The 25,814-nt window shown below is 38.0% G+C and overlaps 1 protein-coding gene across 4 annotated transcripts in view; it reads right to left on the bottom strand.

Annotated features, from left to right (window-relative positions):
- Positions 1-433: 433 nt before the first annotated feature.
- Positions 434-25,814, bottom strand: part of LOC126481130 (uncharacterized) — a 36,020-nt gene continuing 10,639 nt past the window's right edge. The window contains exons 2-5 of one of the 4 annotated variants that reach the window (XM_050104673.1): positions 18,798-20,561; positions 12,599-13,968; positions 12,378-12,420; positions 434-2,234 (exon numbers count right to left, since the gene is read on the bottom strand). In XM_050104673.1, the coding sequence (XP_049960630.1) occupies positions 2,076-2,234; positions 12,378-12,420; positions 12,599-13,968; positions 18,798-20,480 (3,255 nt within the window). In that variant the 5' untranslated portion in view covers positions 20,481-20,561 and the 3' untranslated portion in view covers positions 434-2,075. The remainder of the gene's footprint in view (positions 2,235-12,377; positions 12,421-12,598; positions 13,969-18,797; positions 20,562-25,814) is intronic. The other 3 variants (XM_050104674.1, XM_050104676.1, XM_050104677.1) reach the window with 3 other exon arrangements.

Raw genomic sequence — 25,814 nt, 5'->3', positions numbered from 1 at the left:
TTTCAGTTCTGAGTGCACAGTGAGCATGTAGCATCTCCTGCCAAGTATGAGGGCCTGGTTAGATATTTCACCTGATGTCACGCAACTCACATAACCCAAATTTCCATCTTCATGACAATTCTTGGCTGCTCTCTGCAGGAGCAATGAAGATGCCCCTGCAGTGTTTCTAAAAATTGATTATTTTCATTGATACAAAAATAACTTTGACAGTTAAAGTCTTCTTTTAAGTACAACATTTGATGCCTCAAATCACCACCAAAAATTAGTAACAACTTGAGTGTGTATGAATCTTTATTCATCAACTATAGCTAATACAATTTTTATATAAAATTTTGAGTAGGTATTATATAAAATTAACAGGTAAGGTAAAACAACTGGCAAGAAAAAAGTCATCAGCTATAATTATAACACGAATAAAATAAAAACAAAATAGTCTTTTGAATAAATAGTATTTTAAAAACATATCACAATCATAATACTGTTCTGATTTATCAGTCTTAATTGTACACATATAGTGGGTGAGGGAAAAAAAATTTAACCTCTGGTGAGCAGAGTGCAAGCTTAAAAGCTTACTTGTGAGGGCGAGGAACTTTGTCATGTTTAAACTGTGCTGTTATCCCCCTGAAGGCCACAAGGAACTTTAAGTATCATATTTTTAAACAATATTAATGGTAAATGCATACCACATACTGCTTACTTGGCACCTGTAAAAGACTAATAGTTGTACCTAATCACAACGTGAAAATGAGTTGTGAGTGAGGCTTGTTTATAGGTTCTGCAACAAGGTGAACTTATGTTGAACGACGGTTGATGCCTTTATATACAATGGTGCTCATTCACCATCCACAAGCTATTCGGACATGATACATCAATTTCCACAAATTAAAATTAGTAGAGTGGTGACCCACTTTAGTTCGTGACTGCTGTGTTTTCAGCAGTTACAAAACAGTGAGATAATTTGTGCTGGAAGAGCAGAAGTATGAATCTGATATGATGGATAGAGATCCAATATATGCTGAGAAACTGTGTCCTCAGTTTTTGTTCTAATTATTTTCACATCTTTGCTGGGATACATGCAAATTATGTTAATTTTTAATGCCTAAAAAATATGGCACCAGAAATATTAGAAGTTTTACTTTGCGCATTCGTATAGGGGGAAAAACACTACGAACCATTACAGCAGTACTGCACAAGGAATATTTACTGTACGAATGGCAAACGCTAAATGTGTCGAATTGCAATATAAAACACACTTCACTTTGCCACCTCTAAAACGTTTTTGTAACTGTTTGAAACTAAATAGTGGCCCATCACAAAGTGCCAAGGTGTTGAAGGCAAGTCTAACAGTGTAATGGAGGAAATGACAAAAAATTGAAATAAAATAGTCACTTTTTTAAAATGTTGGTACAACTTTTTTCATGTCTTTAAATCTGATCACTGAATTCTTACATCACTTGGAACCTACATAAACCATGCAGGTCCATTTCAGATTCAAAAAAGAAAAGTTATTCTTTTACACGCCCTTAACAGAAGACTACCTTAATCTGAAATCTCTCACTTCTCCATAAAATGTAAAACAAAAGGTCAACCTAAATCCATGAAAGCCTAAAGAAAGTTCCTTTGTCCCTTTTTCTTACACTATGCTTTATCAAATGTCATGTTGGCACTGTTTATTCACATACCTCAATGTTATAAACATAAATAACCCGTGTGTGAAACTGTAGTTACCACACCTGGATAAATACAATGATTTTTGTAATACTTTAACTTCTTTGGTATATCACATAGTTAAGTGAGACTTTATTATAATAGTAATTTCTTTGATTTTTTTGTGGCCAGTAGTGCCCAAACAACAGTTTAACACCAGTAAGCATTACGTTCATGCCTCCACTCACCCAAATTCAAAACAGCACAAGTTTTTTTTCTATCTTTTCTACATAATTAAATTTCAGATTAGGATTAACAACCAATTCCAGATGGTGAAAAATCTAAGATAAGCAAGACAATAATCTACAATATCATTTTATAGTAATACTGATATACAATAAATATTTGTAAAATCAATAGTAAAAAGCTTAAGGTATACCAGATACATCAAAAACTCTAGTCTCTCCACTTCCTACGTGGTCTGCCAAATTTGCTGTAACAACTTCAATAATTGATTCTGACTGAGCCTTGAGAAGACTAGCTATGTTATTTACTTCTTCCAAACACTGCGCCAAATCACGGGCATCCTACAACAAGTAATGACTTGTTAATAATTCTCTCTCCAATTCAGTGAAATACTTAGTACACAAACCAAAAGCACAATGGGGAAATCCAACCATATCAAGTGCACTTAAATAAGCACACACCATGTAGCCAGCTTTACTTGAGGTGCAAAAGCTCACATGTACCCAGGTGCAGGTGGTATGCTACCTACCAGCGAACCCTGTTGCACTGTGTTCAGGACTCACTGTGTCGGTGTGCAAGTCATATGACCACTGCTGCGGGCATGTTGAGAACACTCGTCAGTTCATGAGCTACATGGGTCTAATTTTGAAAGCCTGTTTAAAGAGTTCACTACTTGCATATCAAAATTAATATTCAACACCACAGATCAATACTGTAACAAAACCTAGTTGTAGGAATATGACCCGAAGAGTTTGGTTGGGAATCATGTCTGGGCCTTCACCAATTGTCAAAGTAGCAATAACTAATGTTACACACATTTTGCACGTGGACATTAATTTGTCATCACATTTATTGTAGATAATACAATGAGAGTGCAATAGTGAGCTCGAGTATTTTTTCACTAATTTTTCTAAAATGACCCAATATAAGCAAGTTGAAACCGAGCTATTAAAACAGCATGCCTGCTCACATTTTTGGCAAAACCACAAAATTTCTTGGGGTTCTAAATCTAGAGGTTGCAACATATATCTCATAATCAAAATACCCCTAAAATGAAATAAAATCACCTGTTAGCATCAGTTAGTGAATCAACTGCTTCATCCCTGTGGGAACTTACTACTGAGCTTGAGTACAAGCATTTCTGACAATTTTTAAGTAGTAGTTTTTAAAATCAAGCTTTAGGAAAAGTAGGAATTTACACTACTCTATCAGAATTTCAAAATGCTCGCCTACATCACTCTCTTCAGGGTGATGGAGCATGGAGAAAGCGTCCAATCTTTATTACCTCAGTCTAGCATGGAAACATTTTAGGTTGAAATTAATGTAGTTAAAAACAAATGGTTTTGATACACTTTCTAACACAGAAGGTTAGAGATTTTTTTTTAATATGCAGAGTTCTAACTAATATATGGGAAACCTCTGATGAATATAGGACTTACAAAGATGAAAAAAAAAGTCATATATGCATACGATCAGTTTCTATTTTCTTAGTTACAGATACTTTTTTGTTGTTACAAGTTTGCATCATACCCATCTTTTTGTTTTCAAATTTCCAGTTTGGTTTTACAGTTATTTTTTTCTTTTCATATGTTTTTGTTTCAGAAAGTGTTAAGACAAAGCTTTCTTACACTTATCTTAACTGCCATGGTTTTGAGAACACAATCAATAGAGGAAGCTTAGTGTACAGTTCTTATTGGACTAGTGTTTAGTGTGTACTGAACATTCTTCTGCCACCAGAAATCAAACCAGGTATTTCCAAGGTGGACGCCACCAAATGAGCATGTGCTAGCAACCTCAGCTGGAGAGCAATGTGTTGTCTCTGACTTCCAGTCACGGGCATGATGCCTGCTCAGATGTATTCTTATTGGACTAGTATGTACTGGACATTTCTGGCTAAAATGTATTCTAGTTAGCACATAACAGACATGCAGCTGATGTAAAGACTTGCAAATTGTCAGGCATATGAATCTAGACATTTGTATGCTGAAATTTTTCCTAATAGACATTTACTGAACAATAAGGCCTTTCAAAGAATATATGACGTGGAAGCAGCCTCTTTTGAGGAAAGGTTATTTCATTATAGAAGATCAAATAGTAATAGAACACCTGATTTAGATGATAGAGTACTTCATGTTGTGAACAATAACTGCAGCAGTATCAGAAAACAAGCAGAAACAGAATGTGAGTCATATGACAGTGTGGAAAGTGTTATGAGAGCAACTCCATTAGCCGTATCATTTTCAGAGTGTGCAAGATCTTACTGAAACAGAAAAGCTTTCTGTACTTGGTTACTGGGGTTGTGTGCTCAGGACCAACACTTTCTGTCCACCATATTATTCACTGATGAAGCAAAGTTTACCAGGAACGGAGACCAGAATTTTCACATTGTTTTGGAAATAGGACTTAAACATCAGTTTAGCATTAATGTATGGGGTGACAACAACTGGAGACAGATTAACTGGACCTTTCACTTTCCATGGAATACTTACGGGAGCATTACAGAGTGAAATTTTAAAGGAACATTTAAATATTTTGCTGGAAGACATTCCATTACACTTACATAAGAACAGGTGCTTCATGCAAAATGGGACACCACCACACTTTTTCCACAGGTGAGAACTATTTTAAGTCAGCATTTCCATTTATTAAATGGATTGGTCATGTGGCAGCAACATCTTGGCCACTTGATCACCTGATCTCAACCTGCTGGATTTTTATTTTTGGGGAGGTTGAAAGGACCTAGTATTTTCAAGACCTTTTATGAATGTTCAAATTTTTCGCTAGTGTCTTCAAGAAGGATTTCATGAAATACAGCGGACACCTGGAATATTGGAGTGAATAAGACAATTCTTGATTCGGAGTTTACAAACCTGCTTTAAAGCTAATGATAAACATTTTGAGCATTTCGTTTAGCCATCAGAAGATAACAGTTGAAAAGAAAAAGCAATTGCTGAACCAATCTGAAAAAATACAGAAATGAAGCAAGCATGTAACAACAAAAACTTTTTTGCTTCTTTTTAAGTTTTCTATCCACCTCCCCCAGAAGTTTTCCATAGATTAGTTAACATCTTCTATAGAAGTAATTAAAAGCACACAACTGCTACAAATTGACAGCTGAAAAGTAACATATATAAAAATGGAAGCTATAAACAAATTCTATATGCCAAACTCAAGTGCCCAAAATTATGAAACCTACTTCCAAGTGACTGGGCAAACCAATTCCAATTTTCACCATCAAGTTAGGTATATACCTACATTGTGAGACTATGTCGAAATCACTGTTATTTGCACTCTCACTGACTTTGGCACACTTTTCCTATTAAGTACTAAATTTAAATAATGTAAGGAGTAATGGTAACAACTCATCAAATAGCTGAGATGCTGGTGAGTCATCGACAGGCACATAAACAAGATTGGAAACATTGTTGGTTTTTGGATCAACTCGTCTTAATTAAAGCTATACGGTGTACACACACACACACACACACACACACACACACACACACACACACACACACACACACAGGATAGAAAATGGCACCAAGGAGCTCATTCTGGCTGCAGGCCAAGGGAAGTGCACACAGCACACAATGACATGGAGGAGAGGATTGAGAGGGGAAAATACAACAGAGGAAGGATGAGTGAAGTTATGTTATGGTGCATGGGTGGAAATGAATGTGGGGCAGGGTCTAGTCAAGTTTGAGAGAATGAGAACTACAGGATCAAAGTATGTATAGCAAGGACAATGTCCCTCTGATAATTCAGAGAAGAGAGTCCGCAGCTCCTGGTCTAGTGGCTAGGCATTGCTGCCTCTGGATCAAGGGGTCCCAGGTTAAATTCCTGGCCGGGTTGGGGACTGGGTGTTTGTGTTGTCCTTATCATTTCATAATCATTCGTGAACGTGGCTAGATTGGACTGTGTAGAGATTGGGACTTTGTCCAGGTGCTGATAACCACACAATTGAGTGCCACAACCACAAACCTATCATCATCATAATCATCATAGAAGGGAACGATCTAAATGGCGCAAGTTGTGAAGCAGCCACTGAAATCGAGCATTTTGTGCTCAGTGGCATGTTGTATTATTTGGTGGCCAACTCTACACTTTGCCACATTTTGGTGGTGGCTGTTAAGATGGACAGCTGTTGAATGGTTATGCCTACACTAAGGCTGTGCAGAAGTTACTGTGCAAAATTTTACCAGTGTGCTAAAATGTGATGGGGTAGCCTTTTAACTTACAAAGGTAATACTTGTACCTAAACTCAATATATTGATTTTAGCTATACAAACTGAATGTTTAAATATATTTAAATTTTATAATTAATCACTTATTGTTGTGAGAAATAAAATAAAAGGCAAGAAAAAAATTATGGACCAAGTGGGAACTGAACCCCACCTGCAAAACTGAGAAACAGCACTCTTATCCACTCTGTTACTGCTCCATTCCAAGATCTATTGCTCGAAATTTCCTCTACTCTATACACAAATCTTTCCAGAGTGTTTTACTTTTCCCTCTGGCCCACCCCAGCAAAATATTTTAGAACCTGAAAGGTGTATCCACTGGCTTCTATTCACATTGTTTGAGCCAAATCAGGGAGCCTTGTCCTAAGCCCTTCTGATAAATCTACATTTAGAAGAGATCTACCTAACTCTTTAAATCTCACTTTATCCTCCTGAGGTTCACAAGTGAACCAAAACAAATAGAAAAAACAAATTTAAAGCTGCTGGCATTTCAGTACATAAGGCATAGTTTTCTATCAGAACCACAAAATCACTTGAGAATGGCCTAGAAGGCTGAAACTACTGACAATACACTCGCCCAGGCGTCATATTGGTTCTGGTCAAATGGGCTTGTCCTGAATGAGAACAAAACACAAAAAATGGTATTTAGCCTAAAGGACAGAAGTACTTCTAATAATCCCTGTTATATAAAGTTCTTGCGGGTACACCTACATGACAAATTGTCCTGGAAGCAACACATAAAATACATTAGTGTTAAATTATCCAGATGAATTTACTTGTTCAGATCATATGAAATGTGTACCAGAAGCTTATGTTAAAACATCTTATTTTGCACTTTTTCAAAGTACCTGTCATATGGTCTGGAGAAACTCAAGCCATGTTCAAAACATATTACTTCTGCAGAAGAAAGCAGTCAGTCATTACATGTTCTCAGCATAAAGCACATTGTAAGCGTTTGTTCTCTGAATGTAAAATAATGACTGTTATAAAACTGTATACATTCCAAGTGTTAAGCTATACAAAAAAGAATCTACATGAAGCAAAATGTAGAAATAATATTCATGGTCACAACACAAGAAATAATAGTTCCATACAGATGTCATAACATAGATTATCAAAGTCAAACAATACCTATGGGCTAGTGGGCCACAAACTATTTAAAAAGTTTCTGCAGAAGGTACAATACCTTCCAGATTGTGAATTTAGGAAAACATTAAATAAATGGCTTGCTGCTAACCCTCTTCTATGAATTAAAAGGATTTTTTTAATGCAACATGGAATTGTAAGCTAACAACTGACATGGCCAAATGGCTCTGAGCACTATGGGACTTAACATCTATGGTCATCAGTCCCCCAGAACTTAGAACTACTTAAACCTAACTAACCTAAGGACATCACACAACACCCAGTCATCACAAGACAGAGAAAATCCCTGACCCCGCCGGGAATCGAACCCGGGAATCCGGGCATGGGAAGCGAGAACGCTAACGCACGACCACGAGCTGCGGACTGACATGGCCAAACAGTTCTATTTGTTAATGTAATGATTATGTTATATGTATAGAAAAAAGTTGTCTATTGCTGTAAATGTCTAATGCAACAACCATTTGTAGCCTTTTGACATACAAGGGTGTAATCATAACTAAATTCATTATATTAATTTCACAATATAAACTGAACTGTTCAAATATATTTAATTTTTATAATTAACTGTTTAACATTCTGAGGAAGGGGAAAAATGTTGGTAGCAATAGGAACTAATCCCAGAACAATGAATTGCCACTCAGTGCAGGTAATCACTCGCCTATGGAGCTGTTACTGCAACTGCTCCTCAAACACCCGACCCCCACCCCCACCTCTCTTACTCTATGCTTGCACAATTTGTTACATGCAATTTCAAAGAAAAATAGTGACCCTGTGCTGTGAGCAACATCGCACTCGTAGTGCTGGAAGGGATGATGTCCATCAGAGTATGCACAGTCAAAAACAGATAGCTGCACCCCTCCTTTGAGCTGATCGTAGTGTGGCTGACCATCTTCACAGGATCTGACAGTGCCTTCTGCTTCTAGTCAGAGAGAGTACTAAAAAACATGTTTTGCCTGTTTTACTTGCATACCACTACACATTCATAGAGAAATGACATAATTTTAGTGCGAATTTGGAATGCCTTCCTAGAGAAATGGTGTAATTTTTGGCTCACGTTCTAGGAGATATGGCATAATTTTAGTGTGATATTTACAGTGTGCTGTAGCACATCAGCAAATGACAACCGGCTGCCACTGCACATAAGTATAACCCATACAACAAGGGTGTCAATGTAGGTGTGGTATAAGGACAGACAAGAATATATTGCTGATTCTATGGGCAGAAGAATACCATTGTGGGAGAAGCAAAATGAACAGTGGATAGGATGGCCCTCCTTTCTGTGTAAGATGATAAGCAGCCCAAGCCCTTGTGAATGATATGATTGAGTTGTCACAGTGCAGGGTGATATTGACTGGTGAGAGGATGCTCCTCTGCAACTGAATCCTGAGGTTGGTCATAGGAACTATGAATATGGCAGAGGCAATCTCTTTACAGAATAGGTTCAAGGAGTAGTGCCTGTCTGTGAACTCCTTAGAAAGACCTTCAGTATACTGGAGGACGGACTGCTTGTACACTCCAAATGCTCTGTCAATGGGTGGCCAAACAAATGATTGGGATTTTGGGTGGCTAGGAACCTTTACTGCTTCTTTGTGTGAAACACACAAAAACAAATCCGTAGCACAACCATGGGCACTGCTATGACACACTCCTGTATACCAACCTGTTAACTGGTCATCTACAGGAAACCTTCCCCTAAATACCCAAAATCTCAAACCACAGGTTCAATGATGATATCTTCATGATGTGGATCCAATGCCAACACGTGGATCCAATGCCAACACGTGAATCCAATGCCAACACATACTTTCCACAGTCTCAAAATATGCTCTCCCATCTGATGCGCTCCTGGCCCTCCTCAGTTCAGCGAACCACCTCCCTGGTCTTTGAACTAACCTCTCTAATGGCACCACCCAAACCTCTGTCCATACCAGCTGCACTAACCACCAACAGTACCAGCATTCTGTTTGCATTCCACACCAAAAAGTCACTATAATATAGTCTGGCCATCCATGGACAGTGAAACTACAGTGACAAGCAGTCCTTTGGCCAGCATGCTGAAAGTCTAAAGCAAAGATATCCAACCTTTTAGCTTACCTCAAATTAAAAATATTCAATTTATCTTAAATTCACATGAACAGAATAATTATTTCTTTTCTAGTTGTGTGATTGATGCTCACTTCTTGGGCCGGATCGATACTTGCTTTTGGATTCATGCGGCCCACAGGCTGCAGCTTGGACCCCCTAGTCTAAAGCCTTCTCACATGCATTAATCCACGTACCTAGTCTGCAGGCAAATTTTCCATGCCATAAACACACACACAGGAACTAATCCTCTGATCATCTCAAAGAACCCACTACAAAGGAGCATCTCCCTGCTCACACCATATAATTCCAGACATTTTGAACAAACCTCATTTTCTGCGCACAATCTGCCTTTAGCCAAACTGAACACACCAGTTTAGCATTCCTAACCTGTGCATTTCATTAAGTCTCTGTTGACGACTTAAACACCTCTACTATTTAGTGAGTTATTACCTTCACTCCTTACATTATCTAAATTGGCAGACAAAACAAGCAAAGCACAGGCTGAGAAGGTAGTGATATTTTTTCAGCGAATACAATATTGAGTCAAATTCACTAATAAGTTAGCAGTATAAGCTCACTTATTAGTATATCATTGCTCTCACTTTGGCCTGGAAGCACACATTGATTCATAAAGCCATTTTATCCTCTCCTGAGGCAAGCAAGAACTCTTGTAACTGGTCTTTGATATCTCTGATACTGGCACTGGGCAGAGTTTTCATACAAATTGGTACCACAAACGTTCCATAGGCGACAGGTCTGGGTATCTTGATGGCCAAGAGAGTACCTCAACATCATGCAGACACAGAGATATGTGCCATGTGTGGAAGTACATTGTTCTGTTGAAAATTGGCACCACAGTACTGTTGCATGAGACTTAAAATGTGAGGATGCAGGAAGTCAGTGGCATACCAATGTGCAGTTGGAGTTTCCTCGATCACTACCAGCCGTGACCTGAGGTCATACCTGATGGCATCTGCACATCATGGCATCAGGAGTAAGAACACTGTGTCTCTCCAAAACATTGGAAAAATGAGATTTCTCCCTTCATCGCCACCATGCTCAGTGGTCATCTGGGGTAATGCAGGACCGTGACTCCTTGCTCAATGCAACATGTCACCATCCATCAGCAGTTCACACTTCTAGGTCACAGAACAACTACAAACACACAGTTTGTGGTTTAGTGTTAAAGGCCCAGGCAGACTACACATGGACGGTAATTAGTTATTACTTAATCTTGCTGCTGCTAGTCTCTGACCAATGGTGTGTGATGAAAAAGAATGTTACAGGAAGCTAATTATTTGTTGTCAGATGGCAGCAGCAGATGCGAAGAGATTAAAATAAGCTTGGTCCACAATGATGATTTTCCCTTATGGTGTTCAGATGACTGGAATCTTGACGATGAGTAAGCCTGCCCTCGCATTCCCATGCAGCCCAACATCAGGCTACTGTCATATGCAAATGTTCCACAAACCTGAATATTGCTCGATTTGATCAGCTGGCCCAATGGAGACAGACAATGAGGTCCATTCCAAATTTTGTCAGGTGCTGATAATGTTGTCTCCTATGAGTATGCAGCATTCCCTACTAGGTCTGGTAATTACACTAATGTACTCTGGTGTGTCACAGAGAATTGCATCTCTAATCACTTACCTGTCAATCATGTGTACGTGTATGAAATTACATTGAGATCTGACCATGTCTTGTGAGTACTTCACTTTCTTTTCAGATCACCTTGACTTTATTATAAAACTTGCAACCTTTATCAAGCAAGCAGATAAATACTTCATTTCTGTTTATCTGTGGAGAACATTGGTTGCGTGTTCTGCTCCACAGCCAAGACTTGGAATTGTTTCCTGTCCATACCATTTTCACATCTACAGTTTCCCCCTTTTCATCCCTGTTTGCATGTGTAATGAACAGTAAACAACTCAAATTTAGTCATACTAACTTCCATTATATCTTTATAGTAGATCTTTAAAAAATTTAGTCTTTTGTTTTAAATCAGTTTTGTAGGCTCAATATAAAATGTACCAATGTTACTCATATTCTACATTACCAGTGGCAAGTTAACTTAAATTTATTTCTGCCTTTCTCTTTTTACCCACCTTCAACTCCTCAGGAAAGTATTTAAAATCGAACAGAAAAAGTATAGTGTTGGCATGACCTATAATTTATAGGGCAACTCAAAATGAACATAGCAATTACAAATGGCTGTAACTATTTAATGCACAGTAATAAAATTATAAGAGTTACAGAGTATGAAAACAAAAATGCATTTTTTTAATTTTATATATTTATTTTGCAAACTTTATGTGTAGACTGTATGATGATACTCCTTGGTCACACAGGAAATATCTAAGCAATTTCAGCTATACATTCTGAGGCAAATATGGAGTTACCAGCATGTACATATTACAAATGTGTATTGTGAGTTCTGAAAGTGGTTTTAGCAAAGGCGACACATACATAAGGTCTTTACCTCAACCCCATAAACAGAAATCCACAAGTGTGAGGAATGCAGATGTATATAGCCAAGAGCATAACGCAGTGTTGATACATCTAATACAGCCAATCCAAAGGGTCAAAGATTTTGATTTAAAAATATGCTTGTTTCTGATTTGCTATGCTTGCACAATGATGAAAATTTTGTACTTTCTTTTATATTGTCTGTAATTCTTATTGAGGTATGATATGCATTAAATAGATTTAGACAATTGTAATCACTATATTCCTTTTTTGCTTGTACTGTATTTTGTTTAGCGTAGAATTGAATACTAATATCACTGTTTCCTAAGTTTACAGGTTTACTATCACATCTTTCTTAGCCTTTGCAATTTTCCTGCTTCAACAGTACGCGTCAACACATCATTCTCATGTAAACACATTGGTCAGTCATTTTTGCTGCTGAATAGTTATCTTGTGTCTGCCATGTATTATATTATCAAAATTAAAATAATTTTAACATCAAAATTCACGAGAATATGAAATTTATGCTGAAGACTGAGTACCAACCTGATCTGTAATGGCTGCAACAGCTGAAGGACTCTGCTCACTGCTGCAAGAAAATATTTTTATGAATACTCCATAATAAAAGTAACTTGATCTGCTAAATTTAAATTCTAGTGTTATAATGCTTGAAACGCTGTAACTGCACACACTTGTTTTAAAAAGTTAACCACAGGAAGTGAAATCAACACACAATGATAGCAATTTTATTCTTTACCACTACGCACCTCATTTTTGTCGCAGATGGAGAATGCTGCACAAATAGCATTTTATTGCTAAAATTATTGCAGATGTTATCTACAACCCCATTATGATCACCCGAATCATGTTTCTTCTTCTGAGAAGTGTCATTCGCACTGGAAACAAATTCAACATGAAATGTTGAAGAGTCTGTAAGATCTCTCTTATCTGTGTTGACACCACAGCTACAGAAAGAATGAACTAATGAATACTTGTGTGATGTGTGTTCTGGCATCCTGGTATGTAAAGTAGTCTCAGTATTAACCCCACAGCTGTGCTTTGGGACAACATGGCTGCAACAGTTACACCAAAAACTATTAGCTGCACAATATGGTGTACTCAACACATATTTCTTGTGTTGTTCAATATTTTTACAATTATGGCACAAATTATCCATTTGACACACACATGGGCAAGATCCATTCTGAGCAGATTTGTACTGGTTACTGTCTGTTTTCGAACAGCCCACAGTACCATGTGGTCTTTTGTTAACTGAGGTACATCTACGTTGTATATTTTTGTATGACGTTGAAGAATCATCAAAAGTTTTCACATCTTTCCCTACATCCTTATGTTTACAGCCAGAATAAACTGCAGTAGACGACATACTAGTACTGGGTGAGTACACGAAAGATGGTATGTCGCTATTATGGATATCATTTACATCCATTTTCTGTTTCAAGTTACTCATCTTTATATCCCTGAAATCTCCAAGTTTTAGGTGAGGTACAGTATGTTCTGAAATGTTATTCTCTTGCAACATTATGGAACTGTCACAGTGTTTCAAATGGGACTCATTCTCTACATCCAATGCACTTTTATCCCAACAATAACAAGGTTCAACCCGAAGAGGCTTAATTTCACAATAAGTGCCAGGCAGTGTCTTTGTTCCAGTTTTCTTGGTTGTAGTGTTTGTAGCCATTCTATGAGAACTAATTTTCATAATGTTTCCAAAGTGACTTTTTGCTTCCTTGTCGACACTGGACTTGTTCATAATCAGTCGTAGGTCTGGTTCACTTCGAAAGAATTGTTTGTAACTTAAACCAATGTTGGTGATTAAATTTTTTGAGAATGATCTGTTGGTAAGCAAGTTTTTACCGTTTGGAGAATCCTTTCTGTGTTCTGCAAAGGCAAATGGAATCTGATGAGGAACAGGTTTAGGAAGTTTCATTTCTTCCAGACAAGTAAATTCAGTATCATAATGTTTTTTTGTCTTTGAGTTTCCTCTTTTTGCTTTTCTTGTAGAATCATTTTTAGAAGTTTCTTTGATACTGTTACAGCAGTTATTTGGCAATGTGTCATAACAACTAGGCTCTATTTGTTCTGGTGGTGGTAAGGATTCCTGCCACTGCTTTACCTGCAATGAGGATTAATGATAATTGGTCAGTACACAGGTTTTGAATTTACATACAATACGATTACATTCTATTACACAAATATGAAAAATACAAAATAATATTTTGGCATTTTTCACCAGGTGCCACAATTTCCAACTACCGCAGATCTATTCTTTATGGGGTGTGTCCAAAATGACAACAAACTCCTGAGCTCTTATCTGAAATTATTGTAATAAGGAAAACATTATCATTAGACAAAGCATGTGTGTTACAAAGCGTAGTTCAACCATCCTGTGAAGCACAAAATATATAAATCTGTAAAAACTGCATATGACAAACTGGAGAAAAATAATGGTTGTACAGCAAATATCACCCACTCAAACATCAATATGTAATACTAAGTAAATAAAACAAACCACTGAAGTGGGTAAATGTCTCCTATTGATGTACTGGTATTAAAACAAGAAGAATTGTGTTTGCTTAAGACAGAACCATTTTTTCATGTCATATACTAGGAAGCAAAACGGGACAAAAAGAGAACTTCAGCCACAAGATTATTATCATAGCTATGGTGGTGATGATGAAGCCCCATACTCCTCGACAGAGCGTAAGGAACGATGCGGGAGATCTGCACTGCTGTACTAGGCAAGGTTTTAGTGGAGGTGGTTTGCCATTGCCTTTCTCCTATCATAGCTATACATTACAGTAAATAATACAACACAGCTGCATTCTTTGTAGGCTATTTATACTGCCCACACAAAACTTAGCTAGCACATTTTCAGTGGAGATATAACTTAGCAGTGTTGTGTAGTGTCATGTGATGACAAGACTGTTTTAGCATGATCGAATCAATACCCTAGAAGAAGAAACCTTTCCATGGGACACCACCTTATCGAAGGTACCTTCAGTGCGAGGCGGGAGGGTTTGCGTGCTCTGATGAAGTCAAGAGCTGTGTCGGAGGTAGCATAGGCACATGGCAGGCTCACCCAAGCGGGAGTGGTCTTGACAAAGGAGCCAGACAAAGTGCGTCCCACAACATAGGGCACTATAGGCGTAGTGAAGGAGTAAACCTCATACAAATCCTGGTCCTCCAAGTTGGGGGTTGGGCAAGCGGCTAACACCACCCTCCTGTAAAAAAATTCTTGTTCAGAAACCTCAGAGTAAAGAAGCCGGACAGATTTATAGACGACGATATGACACTGTTAAAGGCAAATGAAAACATGATGTATTTATTGGAACCTGTAATGTACAATCACTGTATAGGGCAAGGGCCCTGAGGTTCAGTGCTATATGAATTCGATAAAACCAAGGCAGGCATAACTGCCCTACAGGAAATACGATGGACTGAAGATGGAGTGCTTGATATGGGAGGCTGGATAATTTTCAACCATGGTTCAGAGAGCCACCATGAATGTGGTACAGGGTTCACAGTAAGATAAAAATTTAAACACCTAGTGAGTGGATTCACTGGAATAACATTTAGGATTTTACACATGAGACTGAATATCCGATTCTCAAACTACTCATTGATCAATGTACATGCACCCACAGAGGTATCAGATGACCAGGATAAAGACATCTTCTTTGAGAATATTGAGAGAACTTATGACAGATGTCCTGTGTATAACACTAAAATAATTATTGGAGACCTCAATGCACAGACAGGTAAAGAAGAACATTACCTTCCAGCAATAAGAAAGCACAGCCTCCATGAATACACAAATGACAATGCCCACACAGTCATTCAGTTTGCACTGTCACGTAACATGGCTGTAGGTAGCATCACAAAAGGGTTCACAAAGCAACATGGTGTAGCCCTGATCAGAGTACCTTCAACCAAATTGATCAAGTAATTATTGATGGCAGGCATTCCTCAAACTTACTAGATGTACGAACTTACAGACCACTACCTTGTAATTGTGAAACTAAGAGCTCGAATATCCAATACAAGAAAAGTCAAAGGAACACTTCAAAGTAAGTATATGGTATCGAAGTTAAAAAATGAAGACATCTCTAAAACATACTCTGAGAAGGTTGCTGAGAATCTTGCATTATACACCGCAAGTGTAAGTGATAACCTGGATCAGGAATGGAACAACTGCATGGATGCAGTCATTAAAGCAGCAGAAGACCTGCCAGGAAAAGAAGGAAAACAACCGAGGAATTCCTGGTTTGATGAAGAGTGTAAGAGAATAAGTCGGGAGAAAAATCTGGCATACAGGAAAATGCTTGATAAATTATCAAGATAAAAGGAAAGAGAAGAAACTGCATCAGAGAAAGAAAAGGGAATGGGAAAGAAAGCAGATTGAAGAACTGGAGACAATTGTAGAAATAAATGGTGTTAGAAAATTTTATCAGAAAATTAATAGTGAGAGAAGAGCATTTAAACCACACATCAACCTGTGTATAAGTAGAAGATATCCCAGTTGCTCCAGAAGATGATGCCACAGTACCTTCCCCTTCCCAAGGAGAAGTGAACAAAGCATTTGCCCGACTGAAGAACAATAAAGCACCAGGGACTGACTATATAACATTGGAACTATTGAAAGCTGGAGGAGTTGAGCTAAATTGTGGGATCTACAGGACTGTGTGCCTCATCTGGGAAAAGGAAGAGTTACCGGAAGAATGGAATGTAGGGATAATGTGTCTGGTGCATAAGAAAGGAGATCTATTTGAATGCAGCAACTACAGATGCATAACACTTTTAGATATTATACATATAAAGTACTATCAAATATCCTGTTTAGCAGACTTTCCACCTAAAACAGAAGATATTATTGGAGGCTATCAATGCGGATTCAGACCAGGAAAGTCAACTGTAAACCAGGTATTTACTCTCCGACAAATAGTAGAAAAGACCAATGAATTCAATGTTGGTGTGCACCGTCTTTTCACTGACTTTAGATCTGCGTATGAGACAATAAACCAGGTCAAACTTTATGAGGCAATGTGGGAATTTTGAGTGCCTGAAAAATTGGTGCATTTAATAGAGGTCACCCTAAAGTATCCCCAGTGTACCGTGCGAGTGCAGTCAAGGCTACTACCTCAGTTTCCCACTCAAACTGGGCTAAGGCAAGGAGATGGGCTTCCCTGCCTACTTTTCTACCTGGTGTTTGAAAAAGTGGTACGCAAATCAGGTATTCAGGCAAGAGGAACTATCTACTATAAGTCTGTAAAATTACTGGTATATACAGATGACTTTAATTTAACGAGCAGAACACTTAGAGATCTAAAAAGTGCATTTTCAGCTCTAAAACTGAGTGAAGAGAAGATGGGCCTGAGAATTAATGAAGGAAAGACGAAATACATGTATAATGGCACTAACCAACCCTTTCAGCCCACAACAACCCTTGATGGAATGACATTTGAGCGAGTGGTACGCTTCTGAAATTATGCCTCGCATAAGTGCTTCCAACCAATGCTACTTTGGAATCTTGTGACATTTTAAATCCAAGCTTATATCATGAGGGACTAAGTGCCAACTTTATGAAACACTGATACACCCAGTACTTACTTATGGCTCAGAAACATGGATAATTATGAAGCAGAGTGAAAACAAACTGGGATCACATGAAAGAAATACATTGAGGAGAATTTTTGGACCTGTATATGAAAATGGGACCTAGAGAAGGTGAAGGAATGACTAACTTCATGACTGCTATAAGGATGATGATATGGTGAAGTTCATAAAGCTGGTAGACTGAAATGGGCTGGACATGTAATGCGACTTGATGAGACAGGTCCAGCAAGGAAAGCTTGCTGCAGTGAACCTGGAGGAAGAAGAGCAAGAGGACGACCTAGGTCGAGATGAAGCGACGAGATTGGAGAGGACGCTGCCAGAGTCGTTTGCCGTAACTGGAGGCCCACGGCGAAGCCCAGAGAGGAATGGCAGAAAATTACTGAGGAGGCCAGTCCCATTCCGGAATGTAATGCCAATGGAAGAAGAAGAAGATTTTTTTATGAAGTATTGTGTCAAATTAATAGAGATTCTAATAAAGCCTTACAATAAGTTGTAGTCAGCCCATAGAGAGAGGTGTGAGTTGGACACGGTGTTAAGGCACACATTAACTGTTCAAAAGCAGTTTTTCTATGTAAGATGAGCTGAAACTTGGGTACCCATCAATGCCACTTGGTACCAAGTGTGTTAAGAGAATGTGTAGTTTCATGTTCAAAACTTGTAAGTTACCTGCTCATTTGATTTTGACAAAAATTTCAAAGTGTACCAGCTTGATGCAAAATTTGTGCCACCACTGTCAGATGAGCAGCATAAAATGAGTTACTTTGGATCCATTGCCGTATGTCTTATGAATACAAGCACAGTCATCACAAGTCACATGTTTTGTGGCAGTGATGTTTTTCAACTTTAATACATCCCTCAATGACAAACTACACAAATAATTTTTATTTAGGTATAATGTGCAGTTTGACAGAAGACAGTAGGAAAAATGCAACCATTTAAAAAAATATTCCTGAATGATGTTATCACAATAATGCTGTTGCACATTCAGTATTGTTATTTTATAATTTTTTGTCCCAATCCCTATCCGTTGGACTTTGCATAGGCACAGTTCCTTAACATCCTCATTTGAATAACCATCATTAGAAAATACTGTGAGACAACAGAAAAAAATAAGTACAAATTCTTACACCAAATATGCACCATTACACAGGACATAAAACTAGTTGGGAACTGTGTGCAGACCCTGCAGGACACTACCATGTAAAGAGGAAAATGATCGCGTTATAAGTCAGTGAAGTTACATGAATGAAGTTCAGTTTCCTAAACACACTTCATATATGACAATGTTTACAATTTACTATCTACAGTGAGAAGACTTGTATAACATACCTTTAAAATTGAGTTCTCTGAGGAACTTGCTTTGTGTTCCTCACTATCAGAAAAATCTTTCGAGAAAAATGACTTCGTTTCCCTCAATCGGTCAGAAACAACACTGCAGATGTTTGCAATTGTCTCTTGGTCACCACTCCTGACTATATTCTTAGTCTCTCCCAAAGACAAGTTATGTGGGATGTGAGAGTTCAGCAAAATATCTTCAGAAGAAAGATTTTCTTCTTCTCTTCTCATGACACAGTCTTCTGTACAGTTTACTGACGCTTTGTCCTCCATGTTTTCAAGTTCTGTAACACTTTCTCTCAAACTCAATTGTTGGAATTCTGCTGAGGATTCTGGCTTGCTGAAACTATGATTGGGAGTACTAATGGCCAAAAATGGCAAAGCTATGTCCTCCTGCAGTCTTCTATTTACTGCAAGGAAATCTGATGACGTCTTAAGTTCAGGTGTGAAATTGGCATCATTACTAAGGTTTCTGAGAAAGTTCTCTTGGCCATTTGGTCTCATGTTGGCAGCAGAAGGCAGACTACTACTGCCTGAAAGAAATGAACGTTGGAAGAGATTTCGCCTCAAATGTAAATTACGATCATGAAAACCAGCTCTTTCAGAATATGACTGATTTACTAAAGAGCTTTTGCTATGTTCATTGTTCCATATACTGAAATCATCTTGTGTTCTATGGGATCTTATTTCTTCAACAGATGAATCAATTACCTTAAATCTTAACCTGTCAATTCTATTTTCTGCATCTGCATACTTCATTAGCAATGCATCATAGTTTTCTTGTATTTGTGATATTATGTTATTTTTATCATTTAGTTCTTCTTGTAATTTGCAAATGATATGCCGTAAATCCTCTTCAGGTTCCTGCTGAATAGAACTATGGAAAGATTTCCCATCTTCTCTCTTGCTGCAAGAGATTTCTATATTTTTCTTTCTTTCTGATTCAGTTTTCTTTATCTGACTAATGTACTCTCTTACTTTGCTCTGAACATGATCATATGGTTTGACACCACTCCCCAGACTAAGACAACTCAGCGAGCGTGGCAAGCCTGAATCTTTAGACTTCTGAACTGATGAAATTGTTGTAGATGACTGGCATGGGTTATGTATTAAATATGTGAATTCAGGTTCATTTTTTTGGGAATAAAAAGGCAGAGTTGATAAATCTTGAACTGATGACCAGTTTCGTTTCAGATATCTAAATGTTTCAGCATGAGTTTTTCCACCATTTCTTTGTTCAGCTGATATTTGTGAACAGTTTTCTAGAAGATCTGGAGTATTGACAGAGTGTTTCCTTTGTCTACTTGGAGATGCACAAATGTGCGAGGCCTCTCCACTTTGCAAAATGTTTGAATTGGTTGCATTGCCATTTAAACTATTCTGTGAAGATTTTATTGGTTCCTCCAATATAACAGTAAACGAATCTAAGGAAGTTTCTACATCCTTAAGAGAAATTCCATGGCTGTCCAGACTTTGTAATTCCACCATATTTTGTAGATCTGTTGGAGAATGATCAGCATTGTGATTTCCCATATCAGAAAAAAGATTACTTGAATAGGAACCAGATGAAGTTAGACTTATGAGGTTAGGCTTGACATTCTCTAGTAACTGTTCATCCACTGATGAGCTGGTTTCACCAGAGTTTGAGAACTCTGGTTTTTCGTTAGACAACAACATTTCTCAATAATGTTATGCAAAAGCATTCAGCAACCATCACATCTTTGTGTGAAGATGTTCTGGAGCTCTAGTCCAAGCAGCCTAAAAAAGAAAAGCTTATATTAATCAAAACAATTAATGTAACAGATTTGTAACTAGCAGAAAAGTTCATATAAAGAGAAAACAAGGAAATTGTTAAAGAATGCCAAAACCTAAAACAGAATAAAAAACTGAAGTTGACAAACACAGGCAGAGAAAAGTCTATATACGTTTTTAAAACACATTACTAATGCTATGCACCTAACTCAAACATATTCTAATCTTCTCCACCCAACCTATACTCAACAATAATTTCTTAATGCCATTTGTTTACATATAAAATTCTTGAGTAACATGAGTTGGAATAATGAGTGTGAATAAGAAAGAAAAGCAAAGGTTGAGGGGCATAACTTATGGTGCAATTACAATACCAAAATGGAAACAAATAATACAGAAAAATCAAGAAACACATGTTCATGTCAAAAGTGTGTAAGATGAGATTAAGTTCATCACTGATTACAGCAACTTTCAGGATAATAAGGCATTGAAGATATCTTAACATAAGTAAATTAAAATGTTCATATTCTTCTGGCTAAAGCTAAGAGAGGCTCAGAAAAATTATTGATTGTGGTGGACAGGCTGTTATGGCACAGATCAGCCGTCTTACATACACAAAACTAATAAACACTAATAAAACTTAAAATAACAACTGGATGGACAGCAAAACTGGAAGAAGTTCAGTATAGCAAAGTGAATAAAGTTTGTGCATCTAGGAAAAACAAACAGCAGAAAGAGTATATAATGATATAGGCATACTGATATAAAGTTTTGAATAAAAGCAACGAAGGTTTATTTCCCCCAACAAAGCCTCCATTGAAAGCTATACAATTACCCCAGCAACATTCCAATTTTTCACCCCATCAGAGAAGCTGGCTAGTCAATCTGTGGAAGGTGATTAATTTTGTGGTGAACACCTGTTCACTTAACAAAACTTCATCTCACAAAGAGAAATCTTAAAAGCTAGGAAACAAAAAGATATCACAGAGCTAAACCAGGAACACAAGTGAAGGACAAATTAATATCCTGGCATATTTATTTTTTGCCACTGCATTAGCTGCAGTGTCATCTGGAAAACAGGCAAAACAAGTACTTTCTTGTAAGTCACTGTTGCTAATTTTGCAATCAAATCTTGTTTCGAACAATCCACTAATAAAACACAATAAGGAGCATTTATGGTTCTTGACTTGGTCCAAGAAATCTACATGATGTCCCAGGAGGGATGGTCAATATTCAGGAATATGACAGGAATGATCATTTGAAACAAAAAAAGTCCAGTCAACGTGGGCACTAAATTGCATATCTTAAAAGCTACAATCTTTCTGACTGTAAAACAAATCTCTCCTACTACAAGCTCTTTGTTTTTCATATTTTGAGAGACGGTAGTATGGACCAAAACAAGAAAAAGTCTATAGTAAATAAGGGCTCTAAAGACAACGCAGATCCTAGAGCTGTAAGCATTTCTTTGGTAGAAGAGGATTATTTCACAGTAGAGAAGACAACTAGGTGTTCATAGCTCTTAAAGTATGTATTTTACAGCCCAGCGACTAATGAAATTCAAATATCAAAAGTAGTCAGTCATTGATGTGAGCGGCAGCCAACTGATTATTCTGACTCATCAGAGTTAATGGTTGTCCAAATCACTGACGTCTCAAGAGAGAGTTAAGTATACTGATCGTAACGATCCCCCTCAGTGTTCAGTATACCTTTTCTTAATACTCAATGGGCAGAAAAAAATGTCCTTTCACCTCAATGCTGAAGCATGAGCATGTACAACAGTGAAGCTACAGTCATGCCTGGACTGCACCCAATGTTATACAAGAAACAGCTGTCTGCACTGCTCTCAGCTGAGTGTGTGGCAAACATGGACACTGGCAGCTATGTGGCAACAAGCTGCATACTGGCTCAAGTAACAGCACAGCACAGTGAAGGCATGTCTCTCCATGCAGTTACATCAGCTGTGCACAGTATAGCAAGCACCACTAGAGCTGACATTGGCTCTCACCATTTTGGGCCTGTCAGCTAAGTTCCAGCCAGAAAATGGAGCTGCCGTGTCACTGATAAATGAAGAGACATATTGGCAGCTCAGCTTGACTCATCACTGCTGCAAAGGGCTCAGCAGCAGGTCATGTCTTATAGCCAACGGGCAGTTCCTATCTATGGAAAATTGTCACTTACAGCTAAGTACAATAAACGTCAAATGTGTATTAAAATTCATAGTTTTAGACTTGCCTAACATTCTTAACATTTTCAGCTTGCACACTATTACACCATTTGGTTCAAAAATAGTAGACCATTTCAACTTAGAATCTGAAACAGTGCCATGTAGCAATATTGATTCTCTCTCTGCTACATAGAATGAGATTTTTGAAGCAGTCCTTTGTTGTGTACAAAACTTTACTGCTCACATATCTAAGACATCTTTGAAAGTACCAAAATTTTAAATAGCTTGCTCTCTGCTACTTGCAGTTAGAAATTCTGTTTAGGTTTGACTCATAAATCTCTAGGAACCAGATGCTGTTTCCCCATATTAGTTACTAAATTGGTGGAAACAATGGTTGTCACTAAAAAGTCTAATGAGTCTATAAATGTATGTGACAATTTTAAAGCAATTATCAACATTCAATCGCACATTTATCTCTATTTTATACCGTGCCAAAAGGATATATTAAAAAAAATTAGTTGGAAACCAATATTATTCAAAAATTGATTTAAAAATGCATATCTGCAACCTCTGTAAGATAGTGAATCAAAACATTTACTGCTCTTAAATACATCATTTAATATGTTCCAGTACAATCACTTACTTTTTGGGGCTGCTAACGCCCCAGTCCTATTTCAGAAATACTTGGAGCAATTGATTTGTGGAGGTCTGCAGTGCACCAATTACTTACACAATGTCATGTAATGGGGGTGACACAAGCAAAACACCTTAGGAACCTTTAATCTCCTCAAAAAGCTCTTGGAAAATGGCTTATGTTGTCAGTTACACAACTGCAGCTTTTTTGCCCTCAGCGTTAAATATTTCAGCAGCAAAGATATCACACCCACACATGGCGTCAACATGATAATTAACTTCGAACAACTTTAGTCAGCTTATACTGAAAGCAGCACAAACCACACACTCGTTGAATCAGGTTGGGAGGAAGGGGGGGGGGGGGGGCTATCAAATTTGAGTGACTGGCAGAATGTCAGCAGACTTTTCAATGCCTTAAAGATTGTCTGAAATTAGCATAATGCCTGATATTGTATACAGTGGGCTCATGGTTGATGCTTGCATTGGATGTATCACAATATGGGATTGAGGTGCTTCAGTCACATAAAATGTCAGATGGATCCAAAAAAGCGATTACCTAAGGCTCTAAAACATCGATGGCAGTGTCTGGACAGTCGGAGGGCAGGGGAAGGGGAAGAGAAGTGCTTTAGCAATAATTTACAGTTTGAAGAAGTTTCCTGACCAGAGTGGTTATTACTATACTCTCCCTACTTGAGCCAGTGTAGATAAGAAACTATTTACCGTGCAGGTACCCAACTTATAAATGATGGTGTTCAGACTGTGTGCTGCAGGATTTGCATTGTTAGTATTGTTAGTGTCATGACTTGCCAATACGCACCAGTACTGATACAGCAACATAGCGTTGAAACACAAGCACCAGCACCAGCTAAGCTACACTTCCCTGTTCCTGGCAGAAAACTGCATAAATATGGCTGTTGTAATCCTTACATGCAAGTTAAAGGGGAGAGATTTAGTATCCCTGTCTTCAGCAAGCATCGGAGATGCTGCAAGTCACTAACACGAGTCCTCCTGCTTTGATGCAGAGGACGAGGCCAGTGCAGCACATGTCCACTAACATGGATATAAGCCTGCAAGCCGAGAGCCTCGGCACTTGTTCGCTACCACAAGTAGTGCTTAGCCTATCACCCTATCACTACACCTACAACAATGCTGCTCTGTTTTTGGACTGAATGGTTTACACTGGTGATATATGCTCAGTGCACAGCTAACAATGACTTTTGCTCTGTGTGGTTTACACTTCCGTATCAGGAGTGGACAGAAAACACTACACTTGACAAAAATGTATTCCCACTTTTTGATGGACTAATGGAAGCCTTTACACATGATTTTGATGGGTGCTTGATGTATGGAGTGTGGTGGTGACAGATCGAAGTCATAAAAAGAAGAAAAGGTGCCATTTGTTTTATCATCTGCGATCATATCAAAACTGATTAACCCAGAAATAAATGTTCCTGAACATAAGTGCAGAGTCCGCATGAACTACACCCAATTCTGTTCTGGTCAGAAATCACTTCAAATGAAAATGATTAACAACAGTAGTAACTACTACTTTTTTTCCTGTGTTGTAAGTCACAGATTACAGTTGCTGACAGTCAATATGGGTTGGGAAAGGTGAACAGGGCTTTAGTTCTAGAGCTGTTTTATCGAAACAATGGCAACAGTGCTGCTGCTCTTCGTGAGTATTGATGCCTTAAAGCAGTACAGAGGGGTCCTCTTTCTGCATTGGGGTTGAAAACATGATTTGGAATTTTGAATTAACTGGCAATTTGGGAATTTCTCCTGGGAGAGGCTGACAACCGACTGTGCCACAAATTGTTGAAAAACTTACTGTTGCCATGGCTGAGAATGCTGGATGCAATGAACTATCTTCACACAGTGCACCAGCTGTGTCATAACAACTGAACATTCCATCGTCCACTGTTAAGAAAATGCTGTGAACATTCTGAAATGGTATCTTCAGTGTGGTTCCAGGCTGTCATGGACACGGACGATCGTCACAATGAGCAACATTTTTAATTTTGAACATATACATGATATGCAATTAACAAATGTTACCCTCTCATGTGGAAATTAAAATGTGTAGTCTTTCCATGGTTTGTTTGTTATTTCTTTTCTGTATGTCCATACAAATGTTTCCATACAGCTTCACTGTGCTATGATTAATTGTTTTTCCATGAGTGTCTTCTCAAGTAGCAAAAGTTTAACTATATATTTGTGCTAGAGTAAATCCCACATCGTAACTGACCATGAATCCATTAACATTGCTTTTTCGGTATAGGTCCAACCTCCCAGAAAAGACCGTGCAGCGTCTGCAAAACTGGCATTGCTTTTGAGTGGTTGTAATTATGAAATTCACCTCTGATCCACTGTCCAAAATGTCAACGCAAACACCCTTTCTCACTTTCCCCTGGGCCTCAATGTAACAAGTTGAATCACCAGATAATGGTTTGTTTTGCACTCTA

Source organism: Schistocerca serialis, chromosome 5 (assembly GCF_023864345.2).
Source record: "Schistocerca serialis cubense isolate TAMUIC-IGC-003099 chromosome 5, iqSchSeri2.2, whole genome shotgun sequence".
Lineage (NCBI taxonomy): Eukaryota > Metazoa > Arthropoda > Insecta > Orthoptera > Acrididae > Schistocerca > Schistocerca serialis.
This window is presented reverse-complemented; position numbering and strand designations above follow the sequence as displayed.